This window comes from Cyprinodon tularosa, unplaced genomic scaffold, assembly GCF_016077235.1.
Source record: "Cyprinodon tularosa strain WSP-4 unplaced genomic scaffold, ASM1607723v1 ctg61, whole genome shotgun sequence".
Classification (NCBI taxonomy): Eukaryota; Metazoa; Chordata; class Actinopteri; order Cyprinodontiformes; family Cyprinodontidae; genus Cyprinodon; species Cyprinodon tularosa.
In genome coordinates this window covers 871,984-890,418 of record NW_024039352.1, presented here as the reverse complement: position 1 = coordinate 890,418, position 18,435 = coordinate 871,984, and the positions used below count along the sequence as shown (strand labels likewise).

Sequence of the window (18,435 nt, the reverse complement as noted above, 5' to 3'; positions counted from 1 at the left end):
CCTGTTGATGAAAAAATAAAAGTCTGAGTCTTATTTAACAAGAAATTGAGATCTGCTGATCCTCGTTCAAGCCAATATTATATTAAATACCTTGCAAAGAAGGACAGATGCAGTTGGCAATATTCCTGCCTATTCTGACTCTCACAGGTTTAAGGAGCCTGGAAAAGGCTACGGTTTCTCCCCATACAGGTTTAAGAACAAGTTACATACAGTGGGAGGAAAAAAAAAAAGTTAAATGTTGAAGAACCTGGAGAGGAAGGATTCTGAACTGTGATGGGAAAAAATGATCTTGTTTAAAACAGCATCTCTCACCCAGACACTGTGTAGCCTTGCAGGTATGCGACGGCCTGAGTGAAGACTTTAAAATATTATGAAGGGATTTGATGGGAAATAGATTTTCTTCTGACCACAAACTAAAGACGTTTCCAGGCTAAATTAAATCTATTTGTGCATTTATGTTTATTTCAGGGTTGTAGCTGCTGCTTCTCTCAGCTAGAGGTCAGAATTTAAAGATCAAGTCAGTGAGTTTGTGCATGATGAGAAATCTGTCTGCAAGCTCTGTGTTTTATACAAAAAAAAAGGAGAAAGTAGAATCTTCTGCTTTACCACCATCCCTGATGGACTGACTAAGACGTTAATGTAAATCTAAGAGCTTCTTTCATAATTACCTAGTTAAAAAAAACAAAACATCTGTGATTGGATCAAAAAGATTCAGAAGATCAAGCATAATGAGATGATCATTCTATATAGACTGGTTGGTTAACCCCCAAATCAGCAAGAGGAAAATAAATGTTTGAAGAAACTGGAACTTTTCAATATGCCTTTATTTCAACAGCATGGCGCCGGCTCATTGTTAACACACATGGTCCTGCAGATTACACCGAAAGAAATGATTAGAAAAACACCTGTACAGCCACATAATACATTATAAAAGAGATCAGCCTACTTCTACTAGGAGGACACTTTATAAATAACTGGGATCAAGTATTTCATATGACGGCCCATTTTGTTTTTTTTTGCATTTTTAAAGAAAATTACTGAACTGTTTCACTCCAGATCTTAACAAATGTCAAACTGTGCATTGGAACAGGACATTTCAAATCATATTTATTTATACATATCAACAGTCCAATTAAATGCAGAAAGTATTGCATTCGAAAAAAAATTATGAATGTTTGCATACTTGACTAAAAAAATGTTAATGGGCGAGTCCGTTTGCGTTATGCTTTATAACTCATTTAGTAGGGAAAGACGAATCCCTGAGGCCACACCCACCACATCTAAATTCAAACATAGGAAAACACTAGTAAAATTTAGCAAAAAATAAAAAATAAAGTGAATTCTTTTACTAAAAAGAGCCGGAGGAGGAAAAACAAAAGTTCATCTGGTTACAATCAGAAAGAGAGACATTCAATTCTGCGGTTCCCTTTTTTTATTCTAAAAGGGAGCTTTGTAGGTCAAATAATGGGACAGTTTGTTGTTACAAAAGCTAACTTCCCAAATTCATTGGATCATAAGGAGACCAACAGGGAGAGTTTGTTCACCAGCTCCTGGGAGTGAGTAGCCTTCAAGCCGATAAAGTGGAGTACCTTGTGATGTTGCTCTGTTTTTACCAGGTTCTGCAGAAATTTTACTGTTTCTAACATTTAGAACAGTTTGAAGCCCTTTAAACAAGATCCTTGAAAATGTGCCAGAGCAGTGACAGATTGATAAAAATAATGCTCGGTTGCCCCTCCCACACCTGCTGCTGTTGATCAGCTCTTTGAAAGAAAGCTCGGTTCTTGCGTCATGAATAGCAAACATCTTAAGAGAATGATGGTGGAAGAAATAATCTCCCCAAACGTTTAGCTATACAGGGTTTAGCCAACTTCTACCATTTTAAGATTGTTTTTGGTCAATTTTGCAGCAGCATAAACTGATTTACTCTTTTGTTTTCAGTTTTGGTGAAAAATGCTGAAAAGGTTTTTTTTCCCCCCACAAGCGTTACACTGAGAAACTGATACCAACCCACTAAAGCGACCAGATGAAACTCCAACAAGAAAGCCTGATGTAAACACAGAGCCTCCTGGTCTGAGGCCGGTAATTCCCCCCCGATTGTTTACAGTATCTCCCTCCCCTGTAATCCCTGCAGCCGTCAACTCTGCAAACTTCATGACGGCTGGAGGATCCACCAACAAGAGACTCAATGAAACACATCTAGTACTGAAACCTACTGCCAACACACTGTCACCAGTCACACAGACCATACCATGTTCAGGCAGTAGTAATGCAAACAGTAATTATTCAAAAAAGAGAGATTATATCCACCATTAATTCACAATCACACATTGCTGATTTGATCTGATGCCAGGATCTCTTGACGCGCTCGCATTCCACAGCACGCACACTTCCTGTTTGTTCCAGGAATAAACGAAGGCCTGCCAGCAAAGAAGAAGGACTGAACTCAGGAAGACTCAGACCACCCGGGGCTCGTGCAGCAGCGATGTTATTAAGAACAGTTAGTGCATACATGGGCTCACAGAGACTCCTTTACAGCTCTGAATGTTGCATGAATATGAAAACAAAAAATCCCCAGAGATACGGTGGTTGGAATTCTGGCCAGTGAAGTCAGCGCCTCAGTTATGCACTGATGTCATGGCTACCTCCAAGCTCAAGGCAACAACAATAGGAAAACCTTTGAACTTGGTATAATTAACATGGATTTCATTTATTTTCAAATTTTAGTCAAGTAAAGAAAAAAAAACAGGGAACTTTAGGTTAATGCAACCAATTAGGCTGAATTTCTAAACCTAAATGTCATCCTTTGGTAAACCTCTTAGTAAATTGCTAATTTCCAAATATAATTTTATAATATAATGAAATTAAAGCTTCCTAGAAGTAATCCAGACCTATATGTATCCATTTAGGTTGTAAAAGAGCAACAAATTCAGATCATGACGCATTCTTTTTCCCTTCAAATTTTCAAACCTCCCAGTTTAAAATCCGACAAGAGCGCTTCCTAAAGTCAGGATTAAGACTTAGGAAGATAGTCAGGTTCCATGACTAATGCTTTCACTGTGCATAAAAGAAATGAAAATCGCAGAAGTGAGGTTATTCAGAAAGCTCTCTGTGCAAAGTTAATCCTTTAGGGCAGGCATCCCCAAAGTCGGTCCTCGAGGGCCGCTGTCCTGCAGGTTTTTTGAGGTTTCTCTGCTTTAGCACAGCTGATTCTGATGATGCAGTTCAGCAAAAGCCTGTTAATCAACTATCAATGTAAATCAGCTGTGCTGGAGCAGGGAAACCTCTAAAACCTGCAGGACAGCGGCCCTCAAGGACTTTGGGGATGCCTGCTTTAGGGTCATATTGCTGATTATAGTCAACACCTTAACAAACGGGTGGAGACATCTCTTCCGGGTCTGAGCCCCCGATGGAGAGACAAACTGCATGCAGCATTGATACCAAATATTTCAATTTAATTACATTTAATTAGTCTGTTAGACGATAGTTGATGGGAAATATATTTAGAAACATTAAATGAACTCATCCTGTCTCGACAGCCTTAAAATCCTTTTCTTGCAGTGAAATTTTCTGATATTTCGATATATAAAGCTTTGGCAGGAAATGGCAGCAATGTAAAAGGTAAATAAAGGAAGAGGATTAATAGCAGCACCAGCAGAAAGTAAGACTTTTAGCAGTTTTACTACAGTTGAGCTGAGAAACAAGTTCTCCTGCACACCACAGTACATTGCATGTAGAGTTTAGGAAAAGCTGCTATCTTCACCGTGAGCTGGTGAGGAATGATTCAGGAGACCAAAATAGGAATGTAAGAACACAAAAGTTGGTGAACTGTGATGTTACAGTCCAAATAACCCCCCAAAAAACCCTGGTAAACATTTTAAATTAATTATGTACATCACTACATCTTCTACACACTTATGGAAACATGCACATCATACATTCAAAGTACCAACAATGATTTGATCCTGATTTCAGTCTTGCTACCAGGTTTGAAGGGCAACTAAAGAAAGAGCAACGTTTGTACAACCTGCCATGAACAAAACCATCCAGAGGCAACTTCAAGATGATTTTCAGCTTCCTATCTGCAAGAGCCACACAAAGAAAAAAAAAATAAAAAAACAGCAGGAAGCTGCCAACAAATACAGCAAATAAAATATGGGACATCTCAAGATAATCCTTATTTTTTGGGTATTTAGGTCGATGGAAGCTGCAGCGAATCGTGTAAACTGGGATAAACGTTATGCAGAGCAGAGGAGCTCGTCTACACAGACAGTTCTGCAGTAACAAGAGTCTTAATTCAAACTGAAACTATGCCTCCAGCTTTGGAAGATCTAATCCAAACACACAGATGAAGCAGCAACGTCATTTTGGATCTGCTATGAAACTCACATTCTGCTCTAATGGTAAATTTGTGCAAATCTTGATCAATATGTGAACTTTTTTTTCTGTGCAGAAGTATCCTTGAATTTCGTGATCACAAGCAACAAAAATGAAAAAAAAAAAAAATTTTCCTTTAGCTCATATTTCTCCTTACTATTCTACTCTAGAAGTTTGCTTTTATTTATGAATTGTGAAGAATTTACACTTTAAAAGCGCTCAGAATCACAAATGCAGGACTGGATAAAAAAAATGGAAACAATTTCAAATAAACAAGGAACAAAAGACTTTCAGCGGTGAATCAAGTCCTGAAGACCAATTAGAAAAAAACAGTAAAACCTTAGATGGTTCCTTTTGTAGAACTTTTGTTTCCCTCATGTGGAACTCTGCTGCAGCGGGGCAGGATAGATGATGATGTAACAGACGAATGTGTGTTTGTGTTTTATAATCAAGTCTTTGCTTTAAACACTCCTAGGAACTCCAGTGAGAGGAAGGCTTAACCGAGCTTGGTGATCTGTAGATCTCCTTGTATCAGTACCGTGTCAATAGAGGGCAAGGATTTTACTTTGTGATAAAAGTCAAAGAGCTGGTGTCCGTCCACGAATATCCGGAAGCGCTGGTGCTCGCAGTGGATCTCAATCTGCAGAGAGAGATGGAGGGTGAAAGAAAAAAAAACTTAGTGAACAAATTTTTTTGCATACATTTGATTGAAAAAAAACCCCCACATAAAATATCTTACAAATGTATTGAGTTCTAAACTTTTCAATTTGTTAGGGAACAATCATAAACTTGAACCCATTTCTGGGCCATGTTCGATGATGAAGCAGTGAATTATTTGCTAAAGTGGAAGGAATGATCAAAAATCTTTTAAGGTGACCCCAAAAAGTTTTTAAAAAGCTTTTGTTTGAGCAGCGCTTAGGATTAATTAGCCCTGCAGGAAAGAATAAAAAAAAAAAAAGGAGATTATTGGTCAAACATAACAAGCCTTGAGGGGTGCAGGTTCATCTTCTAGTGAGACACCAACCCTTAACATCCAGCCACAGATACCCAAAGTTAGGCTTAGATCAGAGGTCTTCATCATGAGGTTTTCACCCCCTAAGATTTGTCTGTGGTCCCAACTGGGATACCCTTTAAAAACACATGGTCTCCAGCCTTTAAAGGTCTTAGCTACCAAGTTTTCATCTAAATTTTCTTTTTTTTTTAATAATATATCCACAGAATGTCTGTATCGGTGCAGAATAAGTATTCATTTTATTTTTTTTAAATAAAGAAATTATAACTTTAAAGTAATACATTTGACCGGTCCAAAACATAAATATTTACTTCTGCTTACGATGCAAACATTGAGGATTTTTATTTATTTAATTCATTTTTTTTTTTAGGATTGAGGCAGACCAAGAGAGAAGAAAATTAGGGTGAACATTGTTCCAGCTTTGGGCGTTGGTGACGATTTAATGAAGAAAAACGGCCCAGAAGTTATGTAGGGGTTGATGGGTTTTTTCTTGGCCCATAAATTGAACATTTGCTAATGTTTAGCAATGGCAGACCTGGCAAACGGTACAACTGAAGGTTTGAACGAGAGCAGGAAGGTGTAAGTGTCCCACCTAATGCCCGGGAGGGCTGGAAATTATAGCTATGGTCTTTAACCCTATAATGCCAAATGTATCGTATTTGATACATACGGTTTCTGAAATGTTTTGCATAATTTAATGGTAAAAACTTTGCTCAAAATCCTATTGTACACAATCAAATATACCTGATAACAGCCAGTAGAAGACTACACAAAAAATAATCTTGACTTATCGCATAGTAATAAATTATTAATATCAAAAATGTATTTCTGTTTTTTCTTTTTACATATTTTGATAAAAGGGCAAATAAGGAATTAAAACCAAAAAAAGTAATTTTCTGTTTTGTTTTATTCTTGGATCGGGCTTTAAAGGGTTAAGGCCGGAATTTTAAAAGCAATGTTAAGATTTATTGTGCTTGATCACAAATGAATCTAGCAGAATAGTAACATCTGCTATACAGTTAAAGAAACTAAACTACAGTTAAAGAAACTAAACAAAAAAAACCCACAAAATTTGCATTAAAAGCTGATCTTCATTCATCCATCCATCCATCTTCTTCTAATTATCCGGGGTCGGGTCACAGGGTAGCAGCTTCAGTAGGAGGCCCAGACATCCCTCTCCCCAGCCACTTGGGCCAGCTCCTCAGGGGGAATCCCAAGGCGCTCCCAAGCCCGCCGAGAAACATATTCCCTCCACCGTGTCTCGGATTTGGGGGCATCGATCCTCATCCCGGCCGCTTCACACTGGGTTTCGAACCACAGTATATTTTCAGGTGGAAATTTGTTCTAAAAACCTTTGGGTCTGCGCAGGAACCACCCCTCCATCCCTTCCCAGCAACCCTAAACCAGCTATCACCAAGCACAGCATGACAAGATGGTCCTGGCTTTGTGTCTCCATCAATCTGTGGGTCTGGGATTGATAAACACCTTGTTTAGAGACTTTATTTTATGTTATTGAATGTCCTAGTCAAAGCACAAAAACAAATTCAATTGGGAATGTGTGGCTAGACCTAGACTTAGCAATTCACAGACACTCTCCATCCAAACTGACCAAGCATGAGCCGCTCTACAGAAGAATACCAGGCATTTTCAGCCTCAAGTAGAGCAGAGATGGTAGAGATAAAAACCAGACACCTGCACCTGGAACAGTGGAGCTCCTGGAGCTTGAATATGAATGCAGAAAAAATATTGAGATTTTGTTAAAACTATGGCTGAAACAATACCCTGCCTCTCGCCCGTAGACAGCTGGAGATGGGCACCATCACCCCTCGTGACCCCACTCGGGATAAAGTGTGTCAGATCAAATGGATGGATGGATAGGGCTGAAACAATGAATTGGATTAAATGTCGATTAATCGATTATCAGAATAATTGTCAAATAATTTAATGATCGATTAATCCTTAACTGAAGCGTAGAGACTCTAAAACATGCCTTTAGCTGACAGAGCGACCCACTTAGAGCAGTAATTATACCAAAATCGTAAAAAAAAATAAATAAATAAATAAAAAATGTTGTATCAAAGATATAAAAAAAAAGAAAATTCATTAATATGCTCTACCCAGAGCCCCTGAAGTGGAAAAGGTTTAGTTTCACTTGGTTTAATTCTGTAAAAAAAATCTTCCTTAAGGATCCTTCAACTATCTAAGTATTAATCAGTTAAATGAATAAATATTTAATGGATTAATCGATTAGCAAGTTAATCGTTACTTGCGGCCCTTGTTAAAACAAAAAAATTAAAGCATTTTCCTTTCAATTCAGTGTGCTGCGCTACTTTCTGTTGGTTTCCAAGTTTGAAGACGTTTCTTAAAACCTCAAACTCAAAGCTATTCCGGACATTTTGAATTGAAAAAGCGTCCTGGACGGGAAGCGAAACTTCTCCACACTTGGAAACCAAGTCCAGTGGATTGTTTTTCATTTTCTTTTATTTGGAATGACATTGTCGAGTTCAGGAAGAAACGTCCTAACCACGCTCCACTGCTCATCAACAGCTCCGCTGTAGAGGTGGTCAGCAGCAGCAAATTCCTGGGGGTGCACATCACAGACACCCTCACCTGGAATGTAAATACCATATCACTGATCAAAAGGGCACAAAGCGCATGTACGCATGCTTCCCTGTCCTCGGAACCTTCATCAGTGGTTCGGAAATGAGGAATGTTGTGCACTCTGCAATGCTCCCAACGCAAGCCTCCAGCACATCTTGTTAGGCTGCAAAGTGGCCCTCTCACAGGGCCGCTATAGATGGCGCCACGACCAGGTCTTGAGAAAGCTAGCCGAAGTGCTGGAGGAGCGCAGAAAGGGTAGTAGAACACCATCGCCAGCAGAGGACCCCACCATCTTTGTCGCGGAAGGAGGAATCAGAAGCTTCAAGCAAAGAGAAACCTCAAGGCCCTTCCCTACTGGCCAGGAGTGGAGCATGAAGGTTGACCTGGACAGGAAGCTTCAGTTTCCCACAGAAATCACCACCACATCTCTCCGACCAGACATTGTGGCGTGGTCCATAAAGGCAAGAGCGGTAGCCCTCATTGAGCTCACTGTGCCAATGGAGGAAGGGATCGAAGCTGCCTTTGAGCGAAAAAAGGCCAAGTATTCAGAGCTGGCTGCAGAGTGCCGGGAGGCGGGCTGGAAGACTACCATCTACCCAGTAGAGGTCGGATGCCGAGGCTTCACAGGGTTGTCGACCATGCGCCTCCTGAAAGACGTGGGAGTCAGGGGAGGAAGGCTGAGGAAGGCAACAAAGGAACTGGCTGAGGAGGCGGAGAAAGGGAGCTTTTGGCTCTGGCTGCGGAGGAAGGACAGAACCTGGGGGAATAACACCTAAACCCCAGATAACAGTTGCAGGGAATAACATCTTTCAGCTGCAGGGGGTGACAGGGAGACGCCCCTGTCACTGCCCCGCCACCAGGAGACGTTCCAGGATTAAAGGGGCGAAACGTTGGTGAATGGTGGTTCCTGGCTGATGACCCTGCAGCTGACCCATGGGCACCGGAGGAGGTGCGACAGGCAGAAATGCCAAACAGGATTTAACACCCTCCTGTATTATCCTGAATCAGTTAAATGAATAAATATTTAATGGATTAATCGATTAGCAAGTTAATCGTTACTTGCGGCCCTTGTTAAAACAAAAAAATTAAAGCATTTTCCTTTCAATTCAGTGTGCTGCGCTACTTTCTGTTGGTTTCCAAGTTTGAAGACGTTTCTTAAAACCTCAAACTCAAAGCTATTCCGGACATTTTGAATTGAAAAAGCGTCCTGGACGGGAAGCGAAACTTCTCCACACTTGGAAACCAAGTCCAGTGGATTGTTTTTCATTTTCTTTTATTTGGAATGACATTGTCGAGTTCAGGAAGAAACGTCCTAACCACGCTCCACTGCTCATCAACAGCTCCGCTGTAGAGGTGGTCAGCAGCAGCAAATTCCTGGGGGTGCACATCACAGACACCCTCACCTGGAATGTAAATACCATATCACTGATCAAAAGGGCACAAAGCGCATGTACTTCCTGAGGAGGATGAGGAGAGCCCACCTGCCCCCACCCATCCTCACCACCTTCTATAGAAGCACCATAGAGAGCGTTCTGACCAGCTGTCTCACTGAGTGGTGTGGAGGCTGCAGCGCCTCAGACTGGAAGAAGGTGAGAGCAGTGTTGAGAACAGCAGAGAGGATCATCAGGGCTCCTCTTCCCTCCAAGAAGACATTTTTAACCCAGCGCTGCGTGTCCTGAGCCCATAACATCATCATTGACCCCTCACACCCCCACCATGGACTGTTCTCCCTGCTGCCCTCTGGGAAGAGCTTCAATGCAGGACCAGTAGATTCTGTAACAGCTTTTTCTTTGCTGCCATAAGACTGTTGAACTGTTCTACTTTAAACTGGCCTCTGCATCACACTCAAAATATTATTTTGCAGCACCAACATGGCTGAATTTTTATAATTCTTTTAAATAGGACACAACTCAGTGCTGCATTTTGCACCATATTTATTTTGCACTAACAGACATTTCCATATTAATGCCTTTTTGCACCATTATTTGTTTACATGATGATCACTGCTGCACTTTAAATGGTAATGTTTATTTCACTGTTTCAAGCTGTACGCAAGTTTGTCTAAGTCCAAGTCTAAGTCTTAAAATTCCAGTAGAGTATATTTAAGACTGGGTGGCTTTAAAGGGAAAAAAATGTTTTTAAATGCCTGACAAAATAATGGTTAGAAAAATAACTGAATTTATCCTAATTTCCATCTCTTTCACCCCTCAGTCAGGTATTTCAAATATTTCATTTCTTTCAGGCTCTAACCGGGAAAGGTTATTTGTTCCATTTAACCCCCACCACCCCGCCCCATCTGCTTCTCTATGCTTTTTTCAAAACCCTGAAGCAAAACCAACGATAAACATCAAACTCATCGAGTGCAACTTTGACCAAATACAGTAACAAACACATCAACCATATAAGGACCTCGATGACTTCTGCACCAATTTTAGGCCAAAGGAAACATCCATTAACAGTTGAGCAGAAATTAGCCTTCTCACTGTAAAACCACAGCATGTCAGGCGTCTGCCCACATGCTTCCCAGTTAGTTTTAAACATGGCGGCTCTAATCTCCACGCTCCAGCTTCCGACAGCAAAGCCTAATCAGAGAGTAGATGGCAGAGAGTACGTAGAACCTGCAGAAACCCCGTCTTAAAGTATTTTGTGAACAGAATGGTAAAAAGTGAGTGCAGCAGCAGTTCAGGATTAAAAGGCGGAGGAACAGCTTGTCCTATTTTTAGCAGATGCAATATTCTGAATTTATTAGAGCGTGATTAAATTAAATGAGCCAACAGGTCCTGATCTCTACTAGCAATGAGTCACAGCTGTTCATCAGGAGGCCTCCTCCCTCCCAGAGGACTTTGTTCTTAATGTGAGTTTTGTAAACAGACCACTGATCGTATGCAGGCTGTGTTAACATTAGACAGAGAAGGGGCAGCATAGGTGATCATCTCACAAACTCAAAAACAAAAATGTTAGATTCTCCTTCCTATCCCCCGTAATGCGAACAATAGACAATGCTAATATGCACTTTTTACATGGTTTAAAGTCATGGCGCCTTAGTATTAATTGATATTTCCAAAATATTGCAAACATTTTTTATATAGTTTCCTCACAGGCAGATTCAGCTGGACTCTTAATAGATCAAACTGAATCATTTTGCTTAAATACCTTTTTCTTTCTGCCATCTGCTGACACCAATTCCCTGTTGCAGCAGCTGAATAATAAAATAAAAGTCTCTAGGCTAAAAATGCAGCTTCTTTCCAAAAATAAACAAACCTTTCTGACATTTCCTGGTATTTTTTTAATACCGTACAGATTCAGATAACTAAATAGAGCCTGCTAACATCAGTAACAACTTCCACACCGAAGAGTGTTGTTAACAAAACCAGCTATAGTTAATATATGGTGCATGTAAAGAATCCTCTTGAATCCTAAGCAGCCTTTAAAAATATGCTTTACCTATAAATTTAAAAATATCCCTTGTCACACAATGCTGCACAGTTCTTACATTCATAGATGATCATTCAACCAACCCAATGATAGAAATTCCTTACAACAAAAGAGCTCTTTAGCCACGCCCCCATCTATTCCTTATGCAAACATGTGGCTGAGAGGTGCAAATGATCTGCAAATACACACATTTTGATAACACCAAAAAGAATTGAAAAATGATGCAAATCAGAACATAGAAAGAAGTGAAAGCTATATACACTAAAGCAGCTAGCTAATAAAGATGCAAACTTTTCACCGACAAGAAGCTTAGTGTAGCTTAACACTGGGGGAGTTGGCCACCACGCCACATGGGACCTGAGAGGAATGAAGAGAAAGATGCTTCCCTAATGTCATTTAAAGCAACACTATAAGTCTTGACCCAAGTATTAGCTTACTTTAAAATGTATATTAAATGCTTTTCAGGTCAGTATTTAGCACTTGGTACATATTGATGCTCCTTCTCGAAAACTCAACTTTGTAACTTTGAGAGGGTTGAATCCATTTCTGAATAAATCATGTTTTTATCAATATTAGTTATAGAGAGGAAAGCTTGATTTACTGTTTTTTTTTTAAGTCATGAAAATATTTATTTAAAAGATATTCACATACTTTTTTTTTAAAAGACCTGCTTGTGCCATCTTTGTTATAAGTAGCCGCTGACGCTACACGAAAGCGGGCCGCTGTGACAGCAAATCCCATAAGACTTTGAGCAAAGCATTCTGGGATATATCTGCCTCTTCTGAGGCCTTTCTTTTCTTCTCATACACAGACACTTTTTCTCTTACGAGCCTCGGCCATTTTCAAAGACCGGCAGTGAGAAAGGTGAGCTTCAATGACTGTGTGAAACCATAGCTCACCACAGATATACGCCTGAAAGAGCGCATGCATAGAAAGAGATAGCTAACGGGACAAACGCGTAGGACAGCTTTATGTAAACACATCACCAGAATGATTGACAATCAAGAGGACCACTTATTTAGATGATCCACCCGGAAATAAAAGATCATCCTCTATACCTTTAAGCTTATGTTATTTACTTGCTTTTTTCTGGCTTTCATTCAATAGCGTAGCTAATCCCTTCAGATCCACCTTTAATGGCTTCATCAGTATCAGCTCCAAAAATTCAGTTCTTGTTTTTAGGTATTAATGTTCCAACCATAGATGGAACTCTCACCCTACAGGTCTCTGGGGATTGGGTTCATCCTATGCTGAGATAACAGAGGAGCACTTACCCTAAATGGCTGGTCTGGGATGAAAGGAAAGTAGTCGGTGGATGCCTCCTCTTCCGTCCATTTCCCCGAGACGCGGGCGCTGCGCATGAACTGGCGATCGTTGAAGCGAGCGGTGAGTTTCAGCGCCACGTCGAACGGCGACGTGTCCTTTTCTGAATCCCGCCCGCAGGTGAGGCTAACGTCAAAGCTGAGGAGACGAGAAACAAGTCAGGAAGGATTCTCTACAGGGCAGCAGACGTAGGAGTTCAGACCGTGAACTGGACAGTAATGTTTAAAAAAAAAACAAAACTATGAATCCATCTTTTTATCTTTCCTGCCCAGCATCATCTCTTCTCTTCAGTTTCCTAAGTCAAGGGACTGAGAGGGTGTTGGAAGATAATAGATTTTGTGTTATTTTAAATGCAGAGTTGGACATACAGTCCCACAGCACCACGGAACCTCCACCCTGCTTAATTACACATGAGCTGCTTTTCCATAAATCATCAGTTGTTCCTCGAAATGCTGCCTTCTCAGAGAGTTTGTCACTTCTGGACATAAAAAATGAATCCATTTAAACGAATCTTTACCAGTGGGGGCAATAAATGTGCTTATGTCTCTAGCTAATCTGGGATGAGACTTAAATAATTCTGCTGTTGCTGTCTAAGAGCTCACCATGTGTGTGTTAATTATGCATAATCCCTGATGCCATCCTGCCCTGCAGCTGTGCAGCTCATACATAATGAAGCATCTCTCGAGGAAGTTTCTAAGCTGGAAAAAAGTCTATTTTCACATGAACTTTAGACTTTGGATCATCTTCCAGCAGCAGCCTCTGAACAAGATGAGGTCATGGAGAGTTTTTTTTTTTTTTCCAGTTTTAGAACAAGTCTGCATACAGGGTAAGGACACACCCAAACAAAGCTGCCTCATTGCTCCTTATTCCTCATATTTTCCCTTCATTTTCATGTCCTCCCTGCTGGTGAGGGAACGCCCTGTCTCTGCATATTTAAAGTGCTCCTGTCCACAGTCTCATGAAGTGGCTTTGCAAGTTTGTTTAAGAAAAAACAGAACAAAAGGATCTAATCTAAAACCAATCAGTGCACACAGATTTATAATAGGAAGTTAAGTAGGCTATGCAGAGATGAGGACGATCAGCTGCTGTGTGGGGCCATTATCTCACCTGTGTGGCTCCAGGTCCACGATGCCCATCACTATGATCTTCTTGCCCGGCCGCATTCCGCCGCGGATGCGCCCGCTGAAAGGCACAGTCTGCCCACAAAGAAAAAAAAAATCAGATAAACTCATCAGTCATTCATTTGCATGATGATAACTCTGCTCAAAGACAGCGACACAGAAAAGATAGAGGGGCGCATTTCTCACCAGCAGACGGGATAAATCCTCCTTGTCGGGTGAGATCAGCCCGGAGTTTCCCAGTGAGTCGTTCAGCGGGTGTTCCTCATCCATGCTCATGTTCTTGGAGAGAACAGAACAGATCAGGAGCTTAGAACCAGTCAGGGCTGAAGTTAGACACCCAGATCAATAATTGATATTATTGTAGCCCCGCATGCGGACAACAACAATGTAGATCTGGCAGGTTTATTCATCCCTGTGGATCAGGGAGCTGCTTGGATTGAACACCAGGCGCTTTGAGCGCATCCAGATCTCCAGCTGGGCAGCCTGGATGAAGGCACCACATTAAAACTGGGTTTCCTGGCTTCCTCTCAGGCCCACAGATAGATGATAGTTGGATGAAAGAGGAGTCCCCCCCTGCGCTCTGATCGCTCAGCCCCCCCACCTTTACAACAACCATACATCCAGATAACGGCGCGTAATGACCTCCACCAGATAAACGCACCACCGCCCACCGCAGCCTCCGATCACTGATCGGGCTTGGAAAATACTCACTATCCCGTCCTTTTCCGCTGCCTGCACCGCCATCTTGAGCCGAAGAGCACAGGATGAAAGCCTGCCGCGGCGTGGGGGAGCGTGGCGCGTCAGCGTCGTGGGACTTGCCTCGGGAGGATTTCCCAGTTCCTACGTCCCTGACGTTCCCTCCGTCCTTTCGCAATGGTGGAAGAAAAAGGGGAGCGCAGGCGTCTGCCTGCCTTTAAGATGGGTGGATAGATGTGCTGACGAGCGCTTTCTAATAATGAGAGACCACCGTCTTTAATCCACCGTCTGCTGCAGAGCGCTAATCATCGGACAGATCTCCTTCAGCCAATTAGGAGCTGCGCTCTTTGGGCTGATTTGGGTTTTGTCAGCAGGCTGGAACCACAGCCCTGGACTGCTTCCAGTTCAGGAGCGTTTGGATGTGGGAGGGAGTGGGGAGACTGGTTTAAAGGCTGCTGCGAGCAACAGGAGAGCAAATGGTGCAAAATAGGATGAAAATGCGCACATTTGCACAAATGAAACACATTTTAACAAATAAAGCGACAGATTCTTAGACTTTTGGCCCTTTTTCTCTCTCCCACTCTTATCAGTTTAATTGAACCACTCTGCCCCGCTGTGGACGTTTGGAGACATTACAACTAGGGGCGTAGCTAGATGGGGGCCCAGGGGTGGCCATGGCTACCCTTAACCAATCATTGGCAGAGGTGTCAAGTAACTTGTTACTGTACTTAAGTACACTTTTTAGGTATCTCTACTTTACTCCATTACTTATTTTCCTCCTACTTCTGACTTCTACTCATTACATTTTGACACAAGTATCTGTTCTTTCTATTACTTACATTTTTAAAACGTTACTCGTTACTCTTGGCTTCAGTTTAATGTTTCTAAATATTTATTTCACGTCATGTGCGCCATCCAATGCAGATCATTGGCTCCATCCACATCTATTGAAAACTAGTGTAATTGGATGAGTCATATAACGCCAACACTCATTGGTTAGCTAAAGGAAATCATCAGAAGCAAGCAGGTGTTCTTCAAACTGCAAACGTGAATTGTCTGTGCCAAGGGTCACCAACGCAGTGCCCGCGGGCACCAAGGGGCCCTCAAGGACCACATGGGGTGCCCTCAACGCTTTCTGAAAACAGCAACTCAGCAGTGGGCTAAGTTTGAAATTTTATTTTATTCTGTGACTCTTCTTTTTAATCATTTATAGAGCATTTCATCATAGTAATCATATAGGGCATTTTAGCATTTATAGAGATTTAAAAACTATATTGTTTCAAGGAAAATTAGAAATTAAAAGTTAACAATAAAAATGTGTTTAATTTGGATGAAGTTTAGGTGAACGCTGACCCCTCTTGTTCATAGGTCAGTATTGGTAGCCCTTCCTAGGATTGATTAGCCATGAAGTAGCCCTCAGGCTTGAAATGGTTGGTGACCCCTGGTCTATGCCATGCTACAATGTCGGATTCAGAAAAAGATGCTGAAATGTCTGAAAGGTCGAACACAGGCGAGAGCGCATCAGGAGAATGAGACCAACAAGACCTCACTCATCCTTATAGCCTGGGTGCCATTCCGAACTTAGTCCCGCCCACAACGTTTGAGGTCGGGAAGTTCGGTCTGGCATTACTCCATAGCAGCGCGAGTATGCTCGCACAATATCTGGTCGAGTCAATCAAATTGTCAGGGCGGGCTTTATACGATGATGGAAAGATGATCAACAGTAACGTAATCAACCACGTCACCAAAAAGCTCTTGGGTGACAACAACAATGGCTGCCGCTGGAGAGTTGAGGTGAGTAGATTCTGCTATTAGGTCTGTTCTAGAAGATATCGACAGCAAATTAATTTTAAAAGAGGAGCAGAGAAACGCGATCAAGGCATTTGTTGAAAAGAAAGATGTTTTTGGCGTCCTTCCTACGGGATTCGGCAAAAGTTAAATTTATCAGCTGGCTCCTTTGGTCGCTTATCATACGTCACGCACTCCGTTGCTCTTAATGGTTGTAGGTCTATCCAATTGAGTGCAGAGGCATTTTTTTTTCTGGTTCGTTCGAAACACGCCCCATAATCACAGCTCTATGGAGCAGTATCAGACTCATATTCTGACTAGAATTGAGTAGGACTACGTCAGGCTATCATCCTTGGCCCTACCTCAAAGAATTTTTCAAAATAGTCGTAAAACTGAGCTTTAAATTCATATAGTGGCATCTGGCTGTTTTTTGTTCTAAAGGTTACTTTATACTTTTATACTTTAAGTAGTTTTTGGAGCACATACTTTTTCACTTTTACTTGAGTAAAGAGGCCAAGTTAATACTTCAACTTTTACCAGAGTGTTTTTAAACTGCAGTTCCGTAAAAATTCAAAAAATATCCACTGGACTTGGTTTTCAAGATTTGAAGACGTTTCGCCACCTCTCCAGGAAGCTTTCTCAATTCAAATGTCTGGATCCGCAGTGAGTTTGAGTCTTATATAGACAACCCCTTGTATCGCTTGGAAACATGCAATGGTAACCGATGAATGGGTCGTTTAGTTCCATCGTTAGCCTGTAATATCTGAACCTGTCTATGATTGTTAAGGTTTGGTCGTTAAGGAGGTATTGTTCACCGGCTGGAGCGGGTAGGTCCCTCGTTCCTCTGTGATGGGGCGGGGGGGCTTCGGAAGCCATCTATGTTAAGAGAGAAAAAACAACTTAAAACAGAGGTGCTGGACTGAGATTCCAGCTTCCAAAAACATACAATTCAATCATAGACATGATCCCTTCCAGATATCACCAAACCCCCCACCCCATCACAGAGGAACGAGGGACCTACCCGCTCCAGCCAGATTTGAATGTCTTCAAATCTTGAAAACCAAGTCCAGTGGACATTTTTTTAATTTTTACGGAATGACTATGATCTGGATGACTGAGAACCTTCATCAGCATATTAAACTGCAGTATCTATACTTCTACTTAAATAACAAATGTGTGTACTTCTGACCCCACTGATCATTGGTCACCCCTACCATTTTTTTCCCTAATACAGATGGTGGCAGCAGTAATACTCTCAAGTGGAATATTCAAAACATTGACATTTTTGTGGTTAATTATACACATCAATAAACTATCAAAGATGATAAATACAGAATTCCTGCTCTTTTCAGAACTAGATTTTGTGTTATATGGGGTAAAGAGAAAACATGTCTCTGCAAGTCATCTGGGAGTCTTCAGTGAAATCATAGATAAATACCAATTTTAATAAAAACTTATCAAATAATCAATTTATGTAGATATTAGTGCACGTAAATATCAATTTTAGGCAGAATGTTTATTGATACAAGTAAGTAAGTAATGACGATGGAAAGATTTACGCCCCAGATCTCAAAACTGAAAGAGTTTTATCCACTATATCTTTTATTTAGAAAGCACTGATGTTTAAATATATGCGTCTACTTGTCAGCAAAGGTTGTAGAAAAGTATAGTTTGTCTTTATTTAGAAAATGTGGATGTTTTTCTCGTTAATTTTCCTGTTGGAACAGTGTAGACTGACCCTGAGGTTCTGGTGCCTATCTGCTTTCTTTAAAAAAAAAATGCTCTGGCTACGCCTCTGATTACAACATCTCCGCTTAGAAATTATGGCAGCAATGAATGCTATCAAAATTCTAAATATACTTTATTATCATCCATAAGGAGGTGCTTATTTTGTAGTTAGCAAAATGAAACATTTAAAAATTTAACAAATAAAAAATACAATAAATATTGCAAACATTTATTCAGAGCAGAAATGCTGGAGTAGAAATATCTTCTGTTTTCTAGTGTTGGATTAGGTCCCATTGTTCAAAAGGCTGATCCTTTTTCTTTTTATACTTCAGTATTTTTCTGCCAGAGACCAGATGG

The 18,435-nt window shown here is 41.0% G+C and overlaps 1 protein-coding gene across 1 annotated transcript; it reads right to left on the bottom strand.

The window, feature by feature from the left end:
- Positions 1-3,659: 3,659 nt before the first annotated feature.
- LOC119798064 (galectin-related protein B-like) lies at positions 3,660-15,091 on the bottom strand. The gene is made up of 5 exons (XM_038307404.1): positions 14,578-15,091; positions 14,053-14,145; positions 13,853-13,941; positions 12,697-12,883; positions 3,660-5,014 (listed from the first exon to the last, which is right to left on the bottom strand). Exons 1-5 carry the CDS (start codon positions 14,608-14,610, stop codon positions 4,871-4,873), a joined length of 546 nt encoding a protein of 181 aa, XP_038163332.1. The 5' UTR covers positions 14,611-15,091; the 3' UTR covers positions 3,660-4,870.
- Between the last annotated feature and the right edge of the window lie 3,344 nt (positions 15,092-18,435).

Coding starts and splice junctions, on each gene's coding strand:
- LOC119798064 (XM_038307404.1), bottom strand. CDS start 14,610: ATGGCGGTGCAGGCAGCGGAAAAGGACGGGATA. Junction 14,146..14,577: donor CAGCGGAAAAGGACGGGATA/GTGAGTATTTTC, acceptor GTTCTCTCCAAG/AACATGAGCATGGATGAGGA. Junction 5,015..12,696: donor TCCCAGACCAGCCATTTAGG/GTAAGTGCTCCT, acceptor CTCTCTCTGCAG/ATTGAGATCCACTGCGAGCA.